Source organism: Eretmochelys imbricata, chromosome 9, assembly GCF_965152235.1.
Source record: "Eretmochelys imbricata isolate rEreImb1 chromosome 9, rEreImb1.hap1, whole genome shotgun sequence".
In the NCBI taxonomy this organism is placed as follows: domain Eukaryota; kingdom Metazoa; phylum Chordata; order Testudines; family Cheloniidae; genus Eretmochelys; species Eretmochelys imbricata.
This window is the reverse complement of record NC_135580.1, coordinates 90865904-90886929: the sequence shown is the minus strand read 5'-3', so window position 1 is coordinate 90886929 and position 21026 is coordinate 90865904. Positions and strand designations below refer to the sequence as shown.

The following is a 21026-nucleotide window of genomic DNA, read 5'->3' as shown; positions in this document are numbered from 1 at the left end:
AAAATAGCAACCAACCAACACAAGAACAGAAGATAAACACATGAAATACTTTCAACATGTCAGGTTGCCTTCAGTAGAAATGGCATATTGAACTGGACAGAAATTAGCAGGCTCCCAGAGTTGATTATTGTAGCACTCACCAGTGTGTGCCATACGGATGGGATAACTACCACTCTCTGGGGCATTGTAGATCACAACAGCTTCAGCACCCTTTTTGGCCGCCAGGTGAATCTTTTCTGAAAATCTGCAATTGCCTCTTTCAATCAGTGCAATCCAGGGTGCTTCCGTGACAGTGAACTCCGTGTGAGAATCACAGGCTTGAAGGTTAGCAGATTTAGGAATGCCCACCAGCCCCGAAGCCGTACCCAGAGGAGAGTTTACTCCAAACTCGCCACATTCACATTGCTCGGTCACAGTGCTGTTGCTAGTAATGTTGAAATAGAACAGATTCACATAGGCTGGAACAGTCTCTGCAGCTCTGAATAAAACAGCAACCACCAGGAGGCAGGAATAGCTGGATTTATTCTTCTCCTTCATTGCTTATTAATTGAAGCATACAATTTAAGAGGTCTATAGATATTTTCAACTAACAATGACCACTGTTAGTCCATTGCTTCCCTAAGGAATTTGAAATTTCAGGTCAAAGTAGGTAACTGATAGCACCCACAGAAATATAAGTCCTCAGTGAGTCAGCTCTATTACAACTAGCTTATCCAGGGAAAAAAATCCACACCTGGTTACTGTTACCATGAGTGCCTGGAAATGTAAACTTTGGCCCCATATTCCTGCCACTCCTTATGGTCCATCAGCTTTTTTCATTTCTCTACAGGCTTCCATCTGTATCTTGGTGGCACTTCGTAGGTGGCTGCATCAGCCCCTGAGCAGTAGCCAGAGGACAGTTTAATTCATACAGGCCACATTCATATCCAGGATAGGCTCCTATTTAGTCTGAAATGCTTCTTGCCGGGGTCAGAAAATTTTCTTCCCTTCAAGGATATAACAGAGTGACCTCGTTTCAAAACATTCTGAGACTCTCATTAAAAATAAGATTTAACAAAGAAAGGGTCTGCATAATTTTTCTAATCTTATATAGCGGAAGAATTAAGTGAGATAGAATTAATCCAAGATTAACCTAAGGCCAGGTCTACACTAGTGAGCTCATATAGCTGTTCTATGAGGACAGGAGAGAGCTCTCCCGCCAATGTAGTGCTTTCCACATCAGTGCTTCTGTCAGTGAAACTTATGTCGCTAAGAGGGGTGGTTTTTGCACACCTTGAGTGACATAAGTTATACTGACAAAAGTGCAAGGGTAGACACAGCCTTAGACTTGCATTTTTCCCTTTCTCCTTAGCCTGTCCAAGATACAGGGCTTGTCTATATTAAAAAGCTGACACTAGTAAAACTGGATTGATTTAAAAAAAAAAAAAGGAAAAAAAGGTCAATTTAGTTGCAACAGTGCAGACAACTAATGTAGATGTACTGGAACCAATTTTTAAAAATCACTTATTCCTCCTTTAAACCACAATCTCTCTCACATCCTTGTCATACCTTATAATTTTTTGTGTGTCTTGCTTTTTTTTATCATATCAGACGCCACTTTCCTATGTGGTGTGCTCCAGGGTTTGTCCCTAAGTACTATGGCTAGTCAAAGTTCCCATTTTCCAGTTCCAATCTCAGGGAGTATTCCCCTGCCAATTCTGACCTCAGATAAATCTACGTAACTCCCTTTGAAGCCAATAGGGGATGGAGAAGTACTGCATGTATAATGGGGGGGGGGGGCAGAATCATTGCCACCCACCCACCCAAGTCATATGAATTACAACAAGCAGTTATGTATATATCCCAGGCTCTGCTCTCCAATGGGGATTGCCTCCATCACGGGAAAATGCATGTATAAACGATTTTAAAAGTGCTTTCTTCGAAGGGTGGTCTATTGGAAAATGAAGGCAATGAAACCGGAGGAAAACAGATGAAGCCACTGGAACTCATTGCCAAAAAAAAAAAAAGTTTAGTGTTGCAGGCCCAGAATGGCTGCAATACAGGATGCCTTGCATATTCTGAGGCAAGCGAGACTTAAAATTCTGCTGCAAGATCATTGGGTTATGCCGCACTCTGGTGGAAATTCTTGAAGTTCTGCAACAGCTTCAGATACATTTAAAAAACAGATTGTTTTATTCAATTATACATAAAAATGAAATAAAAACAGAAGCCTTTGTATTATTTGTTATTTCTTTTATTTAAGCTGTCCTCATTTTCAATATCCCACAGACTGTAGTCTAAGTTTCAGAGTTAACCACACACAGATAAATCTGAGCAGTTTACACCTGTTAGAGTTATTGTTTCAGGCTCTCTGTATATTCATCACTGCGCTGGTTTACACTCAACTGTCCTTTCTATGGTTTTCTTTGAAACTACGATGGGTAGAAACATTTATAAAAGAAAATAAGAGCTAAGATTCTGGAGTACAATACTTTGACAGGGTGTGAATTCCAGGATTAGGGAATACACAAGGCTCTGGTAACAATCCACCTCTGCAATGGCTGTATTCCAGTGGTGGATGAGTGATCCCTATAGTATGAAAAGATTTTACAAAGTCCTGTTCTTGAGAATGAGAGGCATAACAAAATGTTATGTTTATCAACAGGACCTTAGTTTCTTAGCATTTTTAATCTTACAGTTAGCTATGCTTCATGAAACAAAAGAATGAATGGATTCTTTGCAAAGAATGGAATTTACTCATTTTTTGCCAGTATATATATTATATACTTTTTTTTTAAGTTGTCTTTTGATACATTTCAAATAGCACAGATATAAAATAAAATGGGATATAAAGACCAGAGTCTACATAATTCTGAATTTGCTGTTAAGATTTAAGACAGCAAGCATCAAGGGATAACAACAATGTTAAGTATACACTGCTATGCAGTGAGACAAAGCAGGCAGAGCCATTGCTGGGTTTTACTACATGTAATGGGAGCACTGAGAAACAAAACAAAAGGAAGAGGGCTGAGTGACTAGAACAAATAATAAAATACGGTAACTCTGTACAAGTGTCTGTCATTTCTATTACAAAAACATAATTACCTTACACATTTGATCTTGAAATGCTGGTTTCCTTAAAATTAAGCTTCTACCTGAGGTATATCTACTTTAAAATATCTGCTGGCATAGTCAGCATGGCTCAATTTGGAATAGCAAGTACGAGTGCCAGACTCTCTTATTAGACCCTGGAGCCTATACCATATCATACATTTAAATACAAAATACAGTACAGAAAGATATAAAGGACAAATGTTTTACGGTATTAACTTTCACTTATCAGGACATTTACATTAATATTCTTCTATTAGTAAACTGTTAAAAATTGTGAGACACACCAAAACTTTACTGGATATCTATGCAGAAGCACAGAATGACATTCTAAGTGACCAGACAACACTCAAACTTTGGCCCTGTATCCAATAATGCTTCTAGAAAATCTAACACAAATAATGCAGAGAAGTGCCTTGTTTTTTAACTAATTTAATGTTATGGAGCAGAACTGAAAGCACTTAAAACTGAAGGCTTCCGTTCACAGAACCTTCTGTGGCTTCCATTCACAGTATGCCACTGGCTGGGCAAACTTTTCCCCACCAATAGCCAATGCGTCCCTCAAACTGCTCAGAGGGACTCTTCTATAAAGCAGAGGATAGTTCTCAATCTATTGAAATTAAGTCTTTTGGCTCTACTGAAACTACAAACAAGGGAACAAGTGAGGTGGCAAGTTTCTGTGATGCAGCCATGTTTTCTCTAGAAACTGGTCTGAGACCACCATTTTATTTCACATGACCTTCCTGACGAGCTGTCAGATGGCAATGATTTTAGGTTACTACCAGCTAGAGAGACAGTCACACGAGTGACTTACAGCCAAATTCTTCCCATGCATATATGCAGGCAACTCTCACTGACAGAGGACAGAATCTGGCTGTACATTCCATTCCCCATCCAGTTTCTTTGCTTAATGATGGAACATGTACAAAACACCTGACACTTGGGAGCTGCCTGCAGCACTCAATGCATTACACTAAAGCAATAGAGGTATAAAAATAATTAGCACTCAGCCATATTTATAATACTCTGCTCCAAAGCCTTCAGATATAAAGGTAATGAACTTTCCTTGTCAATTGTAAGGACTACCATTACAATTGCTCTATCAGAGCACTTCATAACACTGGATATGCTGGCTCTATACGCTCTAGAAAGTGGCAATATGCAGTGGGTGTACTGTAAGTTACGAAAGGTTTTTTTCCCCTCCCTTCCAACAATATATGGATAACGTCAATCAAACAAGCTATTAAATTACACAAGGTTCACCACATCAGTCTCCATTATCTTATAAATTTTGTTCAGAAAAACTTCCACTTTATCTTCACCTAAACGACAGATGTCCAGGATACAGATGACATGTTGTCTGTCTAGGTCAACTGCTGCTTTTACAGTTTCATCTAGAAGCCAAACACAGATAGTTCATGTGTGTGTGTGTAGCAAAACAAATAGTTAACTAGCATTTTGTTTTACATGCAGTATGCTGTACATGTTCACCTAGGATAAAAGAGAATTCTCTTTTCTGTAACTGGTGTTCTTTGAGAGGAGTTGCTCATGCCCATTCCATGTAGGTGTGTGTGCTCGCCACATACACTCGTGCCGTAAGTTTTTCCCTCTACAGTATCCGTAGGGGACTGGCTCTGGTGCCCTCTGGAGTGGTATAAGGGGCGCTGCCAGCTCCCCACACCCTCAGTTCCTTCTTTCCGGAAACGCCGACAGTGGGGAAGGAGGGCGGGCTGTGGAATGGACATGAGCAACACCTCTTGGAGAACACCAGTTACGGAAAAGGTAACTGTCTTTTCTTCTTCAAGTGCTTGCTCACGTCCATTCCACATTATGTGTGACTCCAAAGCCGTACCCCTGGAGGTGGGCTGGAGTTCATGGACGTGTAGATTGCAACACAGCTCTGCCGAACCCAGCGTCGTCTCTGGCCTGCTGAGTGATGGCATAATGAGCAGTAAACGTGTGGACAGAGGACCACTTTGCGGCTCTACAGATGTTCTGGATAGGGATGTGTGCCAGGAAGGCTGCCAAAGACATCCCTTGATTGGTGTCCCCGGTGCTGGGATTGAAGAGGGCTCAGCTGAGCCCGCCTCTCTAGTCCTGAGGTGTGATGGCTTCAGGCAGGTGAGCGATGGCAGGACGTCCTTCTCAATGGGGAATGGTGCTGCTGAGGTGGAGACACACGTATAGGTCCCAACGCGGATTTTCCCTGAGACTGGGGTACCATTGGAGGGTCAGGATCTCCTAAGCCGCTTGAAGGGCTGTAGGCATCGACAGCACCTGAAGTTGGCCTGGGCCTGCACCGCTAACCGGGGTTACAGGTGAAGCATGGAATGGGCTGCACAGCTTGACCTGAGCTGGGGCTCAAGTTCCCAATGGGGGCATGGAGCTGCCCGGCACACATTGTGGCTTGCCCCCAGCCCTCTTCTTTCGCTTTCGGGAGGTAGGAGATCTTACCCTCAGTCTTTTTCGGCTTCTTCACCGGAGCCGTGGAGGGGGACCAGTGCCGGCCCGTGGAGCACTGCGCATGGAGCGGCAGCAGTCGACTCACCACTGTGAAGACACCACGGTAAGTCGATCTAAGTACGTCAACTTCAGCTTTGTTATTCATGTAGCTGAAGTTGCTTAACATAGATCGATCCCCCCCCACAGCGTAGACCAGGCCTTTGGCAGCTGGTATGCGGATTACTGACTGGCATAGGCCATTTGAAGCGATTGCAGGGCTTAAAACCTGGGGCATGCCCCGTCCCCCAGCGGAGTCCCGTTTGGGACTAACTAAGAGTTGAGAACTACTACTAAGGGTAACTAAGAGCTACTAACTATGTACAACTATATTACAGGTTTTCAAAGTTCGCTAGAACTGAGAACGCAACAACTCTAGAGAACGCTAGTTCTCAAGAACCGAGAACGTAACTGGTGTACTTCAAGAGGTGTTTCTCAAGCCGAAGCAGCAGAGGTTTCAGCAACATCACTGGTGGCAAGAAGGAACTGAGGGTGGGAGGAGCCGGCGGCGCCCCTTATACCACACCATGCTGGCGCCACTCCAGAGGGTGCCAGAGCCGGTCCCTACGGATACTGCTGAGGGAAAAGCTTCCGGCGCCGGTGCATGTGGCGAGCACACACACCTAATGTGGAATGGACATGAGCAAGTACTCGAAGAACGAGGACAATTTACATGCTAGTCCACGTAAAGAAAAATTTACTATTCTTCAAGCAGTTTGGTATGGGGCAAGCAAAAAAACGGACTTAATTAAAATCAAGTATTTCTATTTCTGATGGATAATTTCCAGCATTTACATAGCACTTTACACATTTGAAGTGTGGTACAAACATTAGCTCCCTCTAACATATTTTTTGTGGGCAGCCATTACATGGAACTATAATTTAAAAGACAATTAACAGTACACAAAAACTTCAGCTTTTACTTGTTGCAAGTTGCACTAGCTGAGTGCTGGCTCCTTGAAATGCCATCAGTGAAATAGGAATGAATGATTGAAAGCTGCAGTGTTTCATTTATGGACCAGATTCTGGGCCAAATATTAAAAAAACCTGGTCTCTCTGCTAGTATAATTTTGTGCAAACAAATAACTGCAGGCACAATACAGGTAATCCAGAAGTGACTCAATGTGTGCGTAGCAGGTACTTACATATCCAACTTCGTAGCATTCTTATTTACACCTGCTAACTTATGGCTGCAGAAAGGTAGGCCTAGTGAAGACTGGCCTGAAAGACAGACCTCATGTCTACAGTATCTAGTAAAGGTGTTAAGTGAAAGCATACATGTATCCTATGAGACGGGGTGCCGAATGCCTGACTTACAAATAGGGACCTGTATACAATATTAATGCTTACATTCAGAGATAAAAGAAGAAATCGATACATGAGTAATACCAATAATAGCAATTCTTACTTGAAAGTGGAAACGTGTCATAAAGCTTTTGATTGCTCGTGGTGTCCTGCTGACACACAGAGATGCAGCTCATACAGGATAACAACATATCATTCTGAATATCCTCTATTCGAAATAAATGAGGATCTTCAGGACAAAACATAGGTGGGAATGCAACATCTATAGCCACATCATGGTTTATCCCTGTTAAGAGAGAGAATTATTTCAGCAAAATATTTCACCTTCAGTTTGTAATAGTTTAATGCACAGTGTTTATTTCTCTTCAGTAATTCTTTTACCAATTACCGCATTTAAACCCAGCTATTCCAATCTGAACATATGCAAGTTGTCATAAGATATTCACCCATACCCCTCTGTTCCCATTACGTACGAAACAATCTCAGATAAACTAAGTTTCAACAGAAAATATGTACACTTACACATGCATACTAATATTACATATATTTAAACTGACATCATGCAATAACCATATTTTTATGATAAAGGGATTTTATAGTATTTGTAGTTTCAGTATATGAAACCAATTTTTAAAGAGGTTTTCCTCTCTGTCCCCATGGTGTCACTACAGGACAGAGAGTTAAGTTGCTTAGGTGCCTTAACTGTACATATCTTGCCCATAACGTGTTTGGATTTCTTTTAAATGTAACCTTATCTGAATTTCCTAGGTTTGTAATGCTTGTAGTAACCCCAAAACCTATTATGTTTTGCACTCTTAAGTTACTGATACATACTCAGCCTGAAATCCATCTTAACAGTTTTCACCTGGAAATTTCCTTGTTCAATTATTATAAATGTGATACATGAACATGGAATAAATGCAAAACCAGTAACATCACAATACTATTAATGAACTGAAGATATGGATAACATTTAAATATTTAATTTTATATGATTCAAGACCAATTCACTAGTATACTTTGGCTACTTTGTGCTACTCTGAAGCAGCACAAAGTAGCTTAATTTACTAGCATGCAGCCATGATTCAGAGCAATGACAGTTGGACAGGGTGGATAAAAATCAATGATTTAAAAAAAAAAAATCACAAAAGTTGGATTTTTTTTGATAAAATGCTTTTTCAAGAAAAAAAACCTATCTAAAGATACATTATAGCTCATAGATAGCTCATCATGGAATAGGAATTATAAATTCTAATTCTAGAGTATGAGACAATATATTCACATAATATTTAAGAAAAAGTTTTGTAAATGAGTTCCAATAGTTCATGGATTAGGGGGGACCCAATCTTATGGGGTCTGTATAGATTATTTAGGTTAATCTTCCTATCTACACAATGGGACTCAGTGCTCAGTCTAGAAGATACCATTAGAGATGCTTAGTTTTGCAGTTCTCAAACTGAGGGTTTGTATCTCCAGAGATAACATGCTTGTTAACAGCGAAAATGTCTTAAATAAATAAAATAAATAAATAAATATACAGAGGTGAGAAATAACAGACCTCAACTCTATTGTCCCTCTGCAAATTTGTGTACACAAAGTCAATCCCTTACCTCTCTCTAAAAGTGCAAAGTTTCAGAAAGTTTAGTGAATAGAAAATTGTTGGGGGTGGAATAGTTTTGGACAAGGAGAAGAAGTCTGGAGATAAATGTGAGAAGGGAGGGACAGGCAGTAGAAACAAAAGTGAAACTGTTTGAGCAGCATATTCCAGAAGTCTTGAGGTCTTTCTGAGTGCAGCCTTCATTAGTTTGAGATCTACCATACCATTCTCTCACTAGAAATGAAAACCTATAATGGCAGCAGGCCATAAGAGAGACCCAGTTTGCGAATATTTTAATGAAGTTCCTCTACCTTAAGTAAGACAGGCATGCGTGCAAAATGCAAACAGTACAACGAAGAAACGCAAGGCCTGGTCGCCCAAATGAAACAACATCATGAGAAGTGTTCCTTCTCAGGAGGAAGGTGCATTGAAGATGATGAAAGGAACATGTCTGAACATGCAGGATCTTCAGGTTGGTAAACTTTTATTTCATACTTCTTTCTTAAGGACTGCCTGTCTTCCTTCTGGACTGTTCTTGAATTCTCATGTTTGAGCAAAAAATATAGTTGTTACTCTATGGTACTATCATTTTAGATGCAGTTGTGATCAAAAATAAACAGCTGAAATTGGCAGATCTTCCTTTTAAAATTTCACCTTTAAAGTAGTACTGTCAGTGAATGCAATGAGTAATACCAAATGAGCAGTATGGTAATAATAATTAAATAACTGCCTTGACTTATTTTGTTTAGGAGAATCCATCTTCAACATACAGGATTCTGAAGACTATCCACCTTCAAGACCACCATCATTTTCTATATTTTCAGAGTTATCTGCCAATGATACTGTTTCAGTCACATCATGTATGTCACACAGCCACAGTATATCACCCGAAGCAAAAAGAAAAAAAAATCTCCATCATCCAGAAACAACTGTAGAAAAGTTTGTGGTAAGAACTAGCAGATTACAAAAAGAGGTCATTGATGAAAAAATTGCCCAGTTTGTTTATGTAACAAACTCTCCTTTCGGTATGATTGAGAACCCCCACTTCATTAACATGGTTCAGTCATTAAGACCAGAATACAGTCCATCCAACAGAGCAGATGTTGCAGGCAAATTGCTGAATAAAGCATATGAAAGAGAAATTGAGCAGTGTGCAAAAGGTCTAGAGCGTAAAATTGTTAACCTGAGTCTTGATGGGTGGAGCAATGTCCACAATGATCCTGTTGTATGTGCTTGTGTGACAACAGAAGAAGGGAAGGTCTTCTTTACAGAAACAATTGACACATCAGGAAATGCGCACACAACAGAATACTTACAAAAAGCTATAACAAACTGAAAAAAATTCAAACAGACAATGCTGGAAATGTATCCAAGATGAGAAGCAATTATTTAGAAGAGAGTCCCAAGCTAATAATATACAGTTGCAGTGCTCATTTGATGCACCTCCTAGCAAAAGACGTCAGTGTTCCAGAAATAAAGGCTAATGTTGAAATTGCAAAATACTTCCATAACAACCACTTTGCAGCAGCTGCTCTGAAAAAAGTGGGAGGAACCAAGTTAACTTTCCTACAAGATGTACGATGCAACTCAGTAGTGGACTGTTTTGAGCCCTATATCAAGACCTGGCCTAATCTGATGACAGTTTGTGAACAAAATCGTGAAAAAATAGATGGAAAAGTTCTCAACACTGGGCTTAAAAGAAATGTTGAACACATGCTGAGTACTCTGAAGCCTATTTCTGTAGCCTTGAACAAAATGCAGGGAAATAGCTGTTTTATTGCTGATGCTGTTGAAATTTGGAAGGAACGGAGTGAGATCTTAAAGAGAGAAATATACGACAGAGTTAAATTGCAAGCATTAAAAAAATGAATGGGACAAGCACTATCTCTAGCTCATTTTCTTGCAAATATTCTCAATACTCGGTACCACGGTCAAACCTTAACTGCTGAAGAAGAGGAGCTGGCTATGACATGGACATCCAGCAATCATCCCTCCATAATACCAACCATAATAAACTTCAGAGCTAAGGGTGAATCATTCAAGAAATATATATTTGCTGATGATGTTTTAAAGAAAGGTATACCAGTGAACTGGTAGAAGTCACTTAAGCACTTGAATTCAGAGACTGTTGAAGTGATAATCTCACTTTTAACAGCAGTAGCTTCTTTTGCTGGTGTAGTAAGAATATTTTCTTCCTTTGGACTAATTCATTCCAAATTGAGAAATAGTTTGGGACCTGAAAAGGCAGGAAAGCTTGTTTTTCTTTTCCAGATTATGAATGAACAGGAAAATGAAGGTGAAGATGACTGAGTCAGCTGCAGAAGCCAATATTTTAAAGTTTCTCATGTTGACCTGGCTGACATAGTCTATTTCATTTTTTTTTTAAATATTTCACTTAACTATTTTAGTTAAAAACAATTTTAACAAAAACAAACTTGATTCAAAAGTTCATATGCTTGTTTTGTTACAATATTATATGTTTGCTGTTGAAGAAAAAAAATCCAGAATACATAACGTTGTTGTTTTAGTTAAATAAAACAATTTAAATGTCTGTGTGGTGATGTTCTCCTCCTAATACAGCAAGAAAATCCTCCAAATATTAACCTGCTGAATTGGAGATAGTTCACCTCCTAGTGACTTCATAAATATCTGCTTCAATTACCTTTGGTAAATGAAATAACCAATTATTTATTTTCTGATATAGCTGTAAAACTAATCTGAAAAGTTTTCAAAACAAATCACTTAAAAAGGTATAGTGTGTACCTTCTAAAAATGAAACCTACATCTATCTCTGCGTTGTGAAGAATGTGTATTAAAGTTATAACAACAAACAAAAAATGCACTTTTATGTAGAAACCCATGATTAAATTGAGTCTTCCTGACTAGTGATTTAAATCATGATTTAAATCAAATCCACTCTGCAGTTGGAACCAGTCCAGTTACAGATGAGGCTGAAGTAGTACTCTTGAAACATACGTACAGTTCCCTTTACACCACTGACTCATTTCAACAAACACATCTCCAGCATGTAAAATAGTTGGAGAAAAAGGGCGGAGATTGGTTATTGCTGTTTTCAGAATAGCTCCACTTAAGAATGATCTGACCTACCGAACAATGCTTGTCCATAATCCTAACAGTTACATAAAAACAAAATTTTAATAACTTAATTACAACCGAGTCTCTTCAAATGTAGCTGAGAAACCAGAATTAAGTGAATTTTAACTGCACAGAAAGTACAGCTAGAAAGCAACTTTCAAATTCACAATTTAAGCTAAAAAAAAAGGGGAGGTGGGAGTGGGGGCGGGCAGGATATTTTCCACAAAAATTTAATGCTGTTTTTCAAACTGATATTTTGAACAGTTTGTTTTTGTTCTATTTAAAAAAAAAAAAGTAAGGAAACATCCAAAAGCCAAATTTTAACTTTCTTTAAAATTAATTTTAAAATAGGTCTTAACTCAAATTACATGGAAATTTGAAAATCATCAGAAAATTAATGCTGTACTCAAAATGTGCTGTAAGTCTGGAGACTACCTGCTTTTAGTGTAAAACTCAACTCAGACTTAACTATGGAGTTTGGAGTGGTGCCTCCTTAATATTATCCTTTAAAAAAAAAATCAGTCTGTACATTTAACAAGATTGTATATAAAAAGAACCTCATTCATTTTTTAACTTAGCAATTTAGCATAATGCCCAAATTATACTAAAATATCCATTCAACTTCATAGAAAGTTAAACAGTTCTTTGTTAAACATTGAGAATGCTAACAAACCTTACATTGCTAGGATTTCTTCCTAAAAAAAATTAAAGTACTAATTGTCACTTACCCAGTATAGTCACTTCATAGTGCCCAGGGCCACTGGCACTTTTAAATTCATGAATTTCTTTATTTGTTATGTATTCTTTTGGATTGTGCACAGCTGGATGTAGATTGTATTGCTGTATAAGGAATTCTTTGAGCATATAATCAAATTTACGTGGGATGCTTTCTGGGAAAACAGTGCAGTAATGCAAGTGATCTATTAAGTTGTCTTTCACCATTACCCACAGATCACTTTGCCATGAATCATGAGAAGTTCTTCCCATCTCTTCTATTTCAGGTGCATCACTCACTCCCTGTTTGTCTGCTATTATAAATACATTAAACATTTAGTTGATCAATATGCATAGACAAAACCATACTACCCCCCCCCCCAATGTATTAGGAAAAGCAAAAATTTCATGAATAGATTAATATTAAAGTCAAATGTGAAAATATAGGTGGAAAAATCAAAACGAAGAATGCATAAAGAATTAAGCTAAGGCTGGACTGTTAGTAAATACTGTATGTTGTTTCCAGCTACAGTTTGAAGACCGGATTCATAAAAATAATTATTGGTTGGAAGGTGCCATTCATTGCTTGCTTTTGGGTGGATAAGGATCAGTCACCTCCCCAGTCACTTTGTTTTACCAACACTCGGGAAGTATAAAAAGGAAACAGGTACTTTATGATGATATTCTTTACCATCTTCTGTACAACGTATATTCATGCAATGAAGACTACTGGCTGTACCTTATAACAGTGGTTCTCAAACTTTTGTACTGGTGACCCCTATCACAAGCAAACCTTTGAGTGTGACCCCCCGAACATTTTTAACACTATTAAAAATGCTGGAGGCAAAGCAGGGTTTGGGGGTGGAGGCTATGACCCCCCCGGTAATAACCTTACGACCCCATGATGGGTCTCGACCCCCAGTTTGAGAACCCCTGCCTTATAATGTATATTGTGCAGAGTCCCAGTTATGTAGCTAACTAAGTCCCTATGTCTACCATTATATGTAACCTGTGAACTAAGAACTGGAAAAACTTCAAAGAAACCATTTTTTTCCAATTTTGTAGGCAAGTCCCCATTCTGTGAGCTTACCACTAGGCCCATTCCGAAATGTAACCAGCCTATTTTTTTTCCCCAGTTATCCCTATTTTGTCTTGCCCACCCCACAAATAGTGCCCCCATCCTGATACTATACTATGAAAACTTGTATTGATATTTCCAATTTAGTCACATGAATTGTGTGTGCAAATTTCCTCACTGCTTTGCAGGAAGCACGACGGTAGTTATTACAACGGAGCTTTAGCTGTCCCAAAGAACTGAAGACACCAGGGTGTATATGGCTAAACTAGAAATGGCAACACCCAAGTGGAAGAACATTAAACAAGCAGAGTACACGAGCATTACTGCATTGGATGAGACACAAGGAATTATAGTGAAAAGTAAGGAAAACTGGTGGGCCTAAGAAACTGCACTAGCATTTGAGTGCTGTCTGGAGAACCCTTGTGCAGAGCATGGAGCAGGACTTATCTCACAAAACTGGTGTGTATAGTAAGTTTACAACCACCATCCTCCCCCATTCATAAGCACTCTCTCAGTTTACTATATGGATGATTAAGGTGGTCATGCATTAGATAGGGGGAAATTACTATTAAATATAGATGAGTCAAATGAAACTGAAAACAATGACATCTCAAAAAGCTAAAACAAAAAGCTTAGCTGCTTGATTATGTAACAGTTGCTTTTAATCTTTTAAATTTATAAGCAGCATGTTATATCATTGGGAAAGTGTACATTATTAGGCATTCCATAACAATGCTGGCTGTTAGAACTGCAACTCTTTGGTAGCGCTGCCTTATATCAGTGGTACAGTATACCAAGTGTTAAATTTCATGCTATTGCCATTTTTAATTTTGAGCAACTAAACATCCACATCTGGTTAGAAAGATAGCTGGCTGAAAAGAAATTTTACTGGGATATTCTGTATAATTACATTAAGAGAAGAAAGAAAAATACGGTAACTGCCACCCTCTAGAATAAGTGTTAAGACCTTATTTGCAGGATTTTGTGGTATTAAAGTTAAAAATTGCTGGGATTAAAAATGCCAGGATTAAATATCCCTCCCCTTCTCAAACTTCAATCATGCCTTCTCTTACTTTCCTCTCTTTATATTCTGGGGCTGTAATTTGCATGTCCTATTTGTACACTCATATTTGAATCAACACAAACAGATGTGAAATTAGGACAGGACAGCAGAAGTTACAGCCTTTTGCTACTGAAAAGTGAGATGCTGAAATCCACGTTTAAGAGAATGATGGTATTTAAAAGGAAACAAAGTAAGTATTTGAAGCCCAGCTGGCTGGAGAGAGCTCTTTGCAGCCGACACCACACTTTCTTTGCCAGTCTAATATATATAAACGCCATCATGAACATCTGATTGCGTGAGCTCCCACTATGAACAATTACAATAATGCAGATTCCGCATGAAATAAGATAGAGTTTACATATATTGATAGTAAACTTACAAATGAAGCCCACACTAGGAACAGATATAATTTGAGATAATATCTGTTTAAAACATCTGGATTTAACTTTCAAATATAGATAAAGAACAAGACAGGGAAATTCTAATGTGTTTAACTTAAAAAAAAGTCCAAACATGTAGCTAATAAGATGTGTAACTCTCATCACCATGATTACTTGCTTGTATGCTACTACCTTTCCTCAGAGTGTGACTTGTTTTAGAATGTACTTATCATCTGGGAAGACTTTCCTGACTTTGGAAACACTACCACATTTGGACCACTACTGCAACACCAACAACAAAAATAGAGACGAGGTCCTCTGCCCTGCTCCAGAGATGCAACATGGACTCAAAGCCAGGTAAAGAGACATTAAGGATTCCTTACACAGTGGCATAGAGCAATACAGTTGTTTGTTCTACCACTCATACAGCCACCCCAGCATGTGTTGGGGGAAAAGATGCTGATACCTAGTTGCCAGAATGGTTCCTTAGAGGCTGTTGCAGCTTGATGTAAATAAGAACAGTCCTGGGGCTTCTCTACATTGTATTAAGGGCTGAACCAGCTCAAGGATGGTGGGGACAGGGGATGTAAAGGTGGTATACTACCACCTTTGTCCCCCTACTTTGGGCCTGAGCGGAGAAAGTCTAGATCTACATCTTTTGTAAAATACTGGAATGATCACAGCCGAACAAAATATTTAGCCACATACCTCTATCGGGTTGTGAAGTGTCAGGCTCAGTCAAAATATTTTGTTTTGGAACAGAATCTTCTTGCTGAAATTCATGCAAGCTATAAAAGGAAAAATTACAGTTAATTCTGAGGTTTTCAAGCTTCACATAAAATTGTGTGTGTGCTTGATGACTATGTTATAAAAAACCTGTAACTTCTAAAGCACAAACTCCAGACCTTGATAAGAGTTCTTTTTATTGATAAGGATCACTCTGACATTGACCTCAGAAATTAACATTTGAGATAACTAGAATAATTTTTCTCAGCATAAACCTTCTCAAAGTTCAAGGCTAAATGCATTTCTTGACACGTGAATCAGTGAAATCTACAGAAAAATGTTTTACGTTAAAAACAGCATTTCTCGCCCTCTAGTGGAAACTTGCTGAAAACGACTAGCCCTGGCAGAAACAGAGCTGAATGTCATAGACCAGCGGTTCTCAACCCACGGGCTGCTTGCAGCCCAAACAGCACATAGCTGCGGCCCACGTAACAACCTCAGGGCCATACAGGTAGTATGTATATTGTGGATGCAGCCCACATAACACAAAGAGCTGCATATGCAGCCCACAATAGTAAATGGGTTGAGAACCACGCATAGCCCATAAACAGGTTTCTATACTAAGCCCTCTCAGTTCCTTCTTGCGGCAACTACAACAGAGGGGCAGGAAGGCGGGTAATGGAATGTACACGAGCAACACAGTTCCAAGAACAACAGTTACGAAAAGGTAGGTAATAGTTTTTTCTTCTTCGAGCCCTAGCTCATGTCGATTCCATTCATGGTGACTCACAAGCAGTGTCCATGGCAGTGAACTTGGAGTTCACTGTTGTACAGCTTGCAGCACTGCTGTGTCAAGCCAGCATCATCTTGAGCTTGCTGGGTAAATGCATAATGAGACACGAACGTGTGGACAGACGACCAGGTAGTGGCCTTACAGATCTCTTGGATTGTGCCAGGAAGGCCACTGACGACGTTTGTGCCCTGGTTGAGTGTGCCGTCACAACTACCCGTGGAGGAACGTTTGCCAGCTCACAGCAGTAGCTACTGCCGACATTCATTTCTGCTAACCCTAGTCAGGACTCCTGATACCACAGATATGGGTTGGAAGGCACACAGAATCCTCCCATCACAAACACACACAGAAATGTTTGTTCAGAACATCAGTATTATGCTCTAAAGCAGTGGCCTCCAAAGTGGGATGTGCAAGACCATCCGTGGGGGTGCGTGGCAGGAGGAGCGCCACCGGCATGCTGGCGGCAGCTCAGCTCTCCCCACTCCGTCTTCAGAGGCAGATTTTCTTTTTGTTTCCCCAGAGCTGGCCCTGGGGGTGTGCGATTCAAAAAGTTTGGAGACCACTGGTCTAAAGAGATCTAGCTTGACTGTCACCCAACTCCAGAAAGATTTGATCACTGCTAGTTGATCAACACAACCTGCGTATGCCCTTTAATCCACCGGCTTAACCTTTCTATGATTTAGCATTTGCTTTTCCTGACAGGTTGGTAATCCCCAGGAATGTCTCCTGTGGGGACTCTTCTCACACCAGAGTTTGTTTCTCATCACAATAGGTATGATCCTGCTTCTCCCTGTATATAAAAAGCACTGTGGTCCACTTGATTGTTTTAATCAGGGCAAGTGGAATGCCACATGTCTGAAAATTCTTAAAGCATTCATGATGCCACTTGCTAGGTCCAACGGTGCAGAAATTTAGAGCTGTGAGAGTTTCTTCCAAGTCTGCATGCTGGAGTACTGTGACAGTTTGTACCCGTATGCTCACCCCTTTTACAAGACTATGATACATTTTGTACAAAGTATGCCTTATGAGGTATCATTTGAAACTCATAATTTGCTGATCATTCTTGTCCCGGTAAAACGACTGTGGCAACATTGTATGTAAAGTTATAAAATTCTACTGTATGACATACTGAGACATGTTCCAAGTTTAGAAAAGCAGCCACAAACCAGTTCCTTAGGGACAAAAGGCAAACTGATGCCTGAGCCAGGTATCAACAGAATCAAATGACCCCTCATCTGGTTAAGTGGCCATTCTTTGGCAGGGAAAAGGGCGTGAGGGAGAAATTTACATCTTGGCAAAGAAACAGCTGGAGGTTCCCATCCCAACACATTTTCTGCATCCTGAACCCCAGTTGGAGATAATACTCAAAGTATAAAAATGGGGGACAGATGCCCCAACTTATTCCTCCGTCTCTCTCTGCCCATGGCAGCCATGTCACCTGAGGAACAAAGAAACAGCTTAGGACTGAAGGAGGAATCCTGCTGAAGCATGTGGTGAGAGACTTTTGCTTTGAATTCACTTAGCTTGTTAAGTTAGGTATTAGATGCGTTTTACCTTTTATTTCTTTGTAACCAATTCTGACTTTTATGCCTCACTACTTGTAATCACTTAAAATCTATCTTTCTGTAGTTAATAAACTTGTTTTATTGTTTTATCTAAACCTCTGTGGTTGGACTGAAGTGTTTGGGGAACACCATTTGAGATAACAGGATTTGTGCATATCATAGAGGGCTGGGCAGTACAATATTCATATTTCTGGGGGAAAGTCTGGGACTGGGAATTTGCTGGTGTTACTCTGCAGTGTTATTCAAGAGAGGCTGGCCATAGCACTCATTCAGTATAGCTGGGAGTAATTTACATTCTGGAGGCTTTGTGAGAGCAGATTAGGAGTGGTTGCTCTCACAGAGAAACAGTGTGAAAGGCACCCCAGGTTGGAGAATTGAGGGGACACAGCTATTCAACAGTCCAGACTGTTAGAGTCCTGCACAGATAAAAATTGATATCTGTGGATGCGGATATCTGCGGATAGAAATCAGTATCTGCTGAACCGCAGGGCTCTCCTGGGAACCAGAGCGGCAAAAGGAGCAGAACGTGGGGCCACCACTCCCAGGAACCAGTGCCCCACACCGACTGCTCCTCCCGTACAGCTGTATCTCCCTCAGCCCCGCCCCCGTCCATGCAGCTGTTTGCGTGACTGTGTCTCCTGTCTGAGGTCTGTACAGCCGTGCTGGAGGAGCTGCTAGTGCGGGGCGCTGGCTCCTGGGAGTGGTGGCCCCACGTTCTGCTCTTTTGGTCACTGCGGTTCCCAGGAGAGCCCTGTGGTTCAGCGGATACCGATTTCTATCCGCATCCACGGATATCAATTTGTATCCGCAGAGGGCTGCACAGATTGTATCCTGGATAATGTCACAAGTATTTAATCAAGAATGGCAATCCAATGAAATTTATGTTTTTGGAGAAAATAAACTCAGAACCAGTGGTTCAGATGACTGAGAATTAATATAATAGCTGCAAGAATATAGCAAGAGCTAAGGAGGATGATTTTCTGCAGAATCATTTCCATGGCTTACAAAGTTCTAGTCAGTAAGGTGTTTTCTTCAATCCTGCTTTCATTGACTAATGGGAGCAAGACTGGGTCTATAAGGAACAAGGATTACCATTTTTAATTGGGCTGCTTATAGTTTCAGTCAGTTGCCTTTCAATGGGACTTGTACTGCTAGATCACTTAGGTACTTTTTAAGACTCTTACTCTATAGATCTATAGTAGATCAGTGAAATGGAACAATTAATATAACCACACTTTATTCAACAGGCTTACTTTTCAGGCTCTGTACGGTGTTCGATCTTTCTCTTGATTCGACTCTTTCTGGTTAACATACGTGGATGCTGCTGTTGTTCCAGTGAAGCGCATTGTGAATCAAGTATGGAGTTAGCTTCTTTATTTCGATGGCTTCGCTTTTTCCCTTTCGTAACACAATCTTTAGAAATACCAGTGATTTTTATAGTTTTTTGAGATGCTGACTGGTCTCTATCTTCCTGTAACAGATAAACAATTAAAGCTATTTCATCTTCAATTTCAAAAAGATATCAGACTGATCTCTAGTTAGTTTTCCTCCAATAACTTTATGAGGAATTGGATACAAGATTGAGACTAGGGTATCGCCATCATAGTGTCGAGCAAATTTGCTTTATAGAAAATCCTCTCTAATCAAGTTTAAAGAAAAAAAGAAAACACCTCTGTCTAGAAAGTGACAGGTTATATTAAAGTAGCCAGTTCTCCCAGTCCCTAATTTACTTTAACTATGCTATTTAATTAGTTTTTAGATCAGTAACTTTTATACAGCAGGTACTTTTATTGAGGACTGTAACAGAAAACAAGTAAATCATTAAGTTTTAAAAGTTAAACTATGACTTTCATGCTTCTCTTGCACTCAGAATGGTAAATTCAGTTAATCAAGAAACAATGTATGTGGGTTCTGAATTCAAATGCAAGAGATCTCAATTGTAATTATGATCGCAGCATCTTAAGTGCTATACTATTAATCCTCAAGCAATGTACCTGAATTGGTTCCACTCCTGAGGCATCTTCAGCTGCATAGCTGACATATTTTATAGCACTAATTATCCCCTGAACAGCAAAGCGCTTGTGCTCCCTGTAGTGCAGGTCTTCAATCTCCCTCTCCATTTCGCTTATGGCTTTCAAAACTGATTCAACTGCAAAAGAGCAATTCCCACAAATTTAAGTTTTAAAGAAATAGAAAACTACTAAAAAGTATCAATGTTGGATTCATAAAAAATAATTGGAAAGAACCTTATTGCTAAATTTAGATTGTCTTAAAATTGAAATTCTCAGTAATTAAATCCTCCTGTTTTCTCATCTCTCATTTTCAGAATATTTGGGGAGCAAAGCTTTTCAGCAAGCTCAGAATTAATACTGAATTATCATAGTTATTCAAGGCTCTGCCTAATATACTACTGCGGAAGTTCTTTATCATTATCAAATCTTATGTTCTTCAATACGACGCTGACTTTCAAGCTGATTGAAGATGTAGCTGAAGCAGATGGTACAGAACAGAACATCTATGGAGTATACATTCAGAGGGGCAGATTCTCTGCTGACGTAAACTGTCAAAACTTCAGTGCCATCAATAGAGCTATGACAATTTATACCAGCTGAGGCCTTGGTTCAGAGTCTATCTTCAGCAGCTACATAATACTTGTTCCTTGAAGGACATTCCAGTATTTAACCATTGATATAATCCAGGTGCAAAGCAATCAATCAGAGTTGCTAATTTTGAATACTTGTGATGACATCTCAGACTGAGGCACATGTAATGGGGATATTAGGTATGGTGCAGGATACCTTTATTATTTTTACAATACTTCAAAAAAGTATTTGGTGCTGGTGGGAAAGGACAGTATCCACCAATTACAGTTTTCTTCATTTGATCAGCTTCACTTTGAGTTTTAATCCACTGGATAAAGTTTTTCACTTTGGCATCTCTGGTATATGGTTGGCCTTTGTGCCACCCTGTTAAAACAAAAGGTTTGGGTATTGAAATAAAAGGATCAAATAGATTAAATCATTGTTTTTTATAAATTGCTACATTTGAAAACTATACAGCAATATGCACAAAAAGCCAAGTCAGAGATGCTAACACAATGTCCCTTCTAGCAGTCAATAG

The 21026-nt window shown here is 39.5% G+C and overlaps 2 protein-coding genes across 5 annotated transcripts in view; both read right to left on the bottom strand.

Moving 5' to 3' along the window:
• The window catches only part of RNF128 (ring finger protein 128), a 64762-nt gene extending 64225 nt beyond the window's left edge, over window positions 1-537 (bottom strand). The window contains exon 1 of the mRNA XM_077826136.1: window positions 141-537. Coding sequence (XP_077682262.1) covers window positions 141-537 — 397 coding nt within the window. The remainder of the gene's footprint in view (window positions 1-140) is intronic.
• Window positions 538-2211: 1674 nt separating this feature from the next.
• RADX (RPA1 related single stranded DNA binding protein, X-linked) overlaps window positions 2212-21026 on the bottom strand; it is a 34453-nt gene continuing 15638 nt past the window's right edge. Inside the window, exons 8-14 of one of the 4 annotated variants that reach the window (XM_077826236.1) lie at window positions 20705-20872; window positions 19901-20055; window positions 19160-19377; window positions 15531-15610; window positions 12316-12615; window positions 6998-7180; window positions 2212-4484 (exon numbers count right to left, since the gene is read on the bottom strand). In XM_077826236.1, coding sequence (XP_077682362.1) covers window positions 4339-4484; window positions 6998-7180; window positions 12316-12615; window positions 15531-15610; window positions 19160-19377; window positions 19901-20055; window positions 20705-20872 — 1250 coding nt within the window. In that variant the 3' untranslated portion in view covers window positions 2212-4338. The other 3 variants (XM_077826235.1, XM_077826234.1, XM_077826237.1) reach the window with 3 other exon arrangements.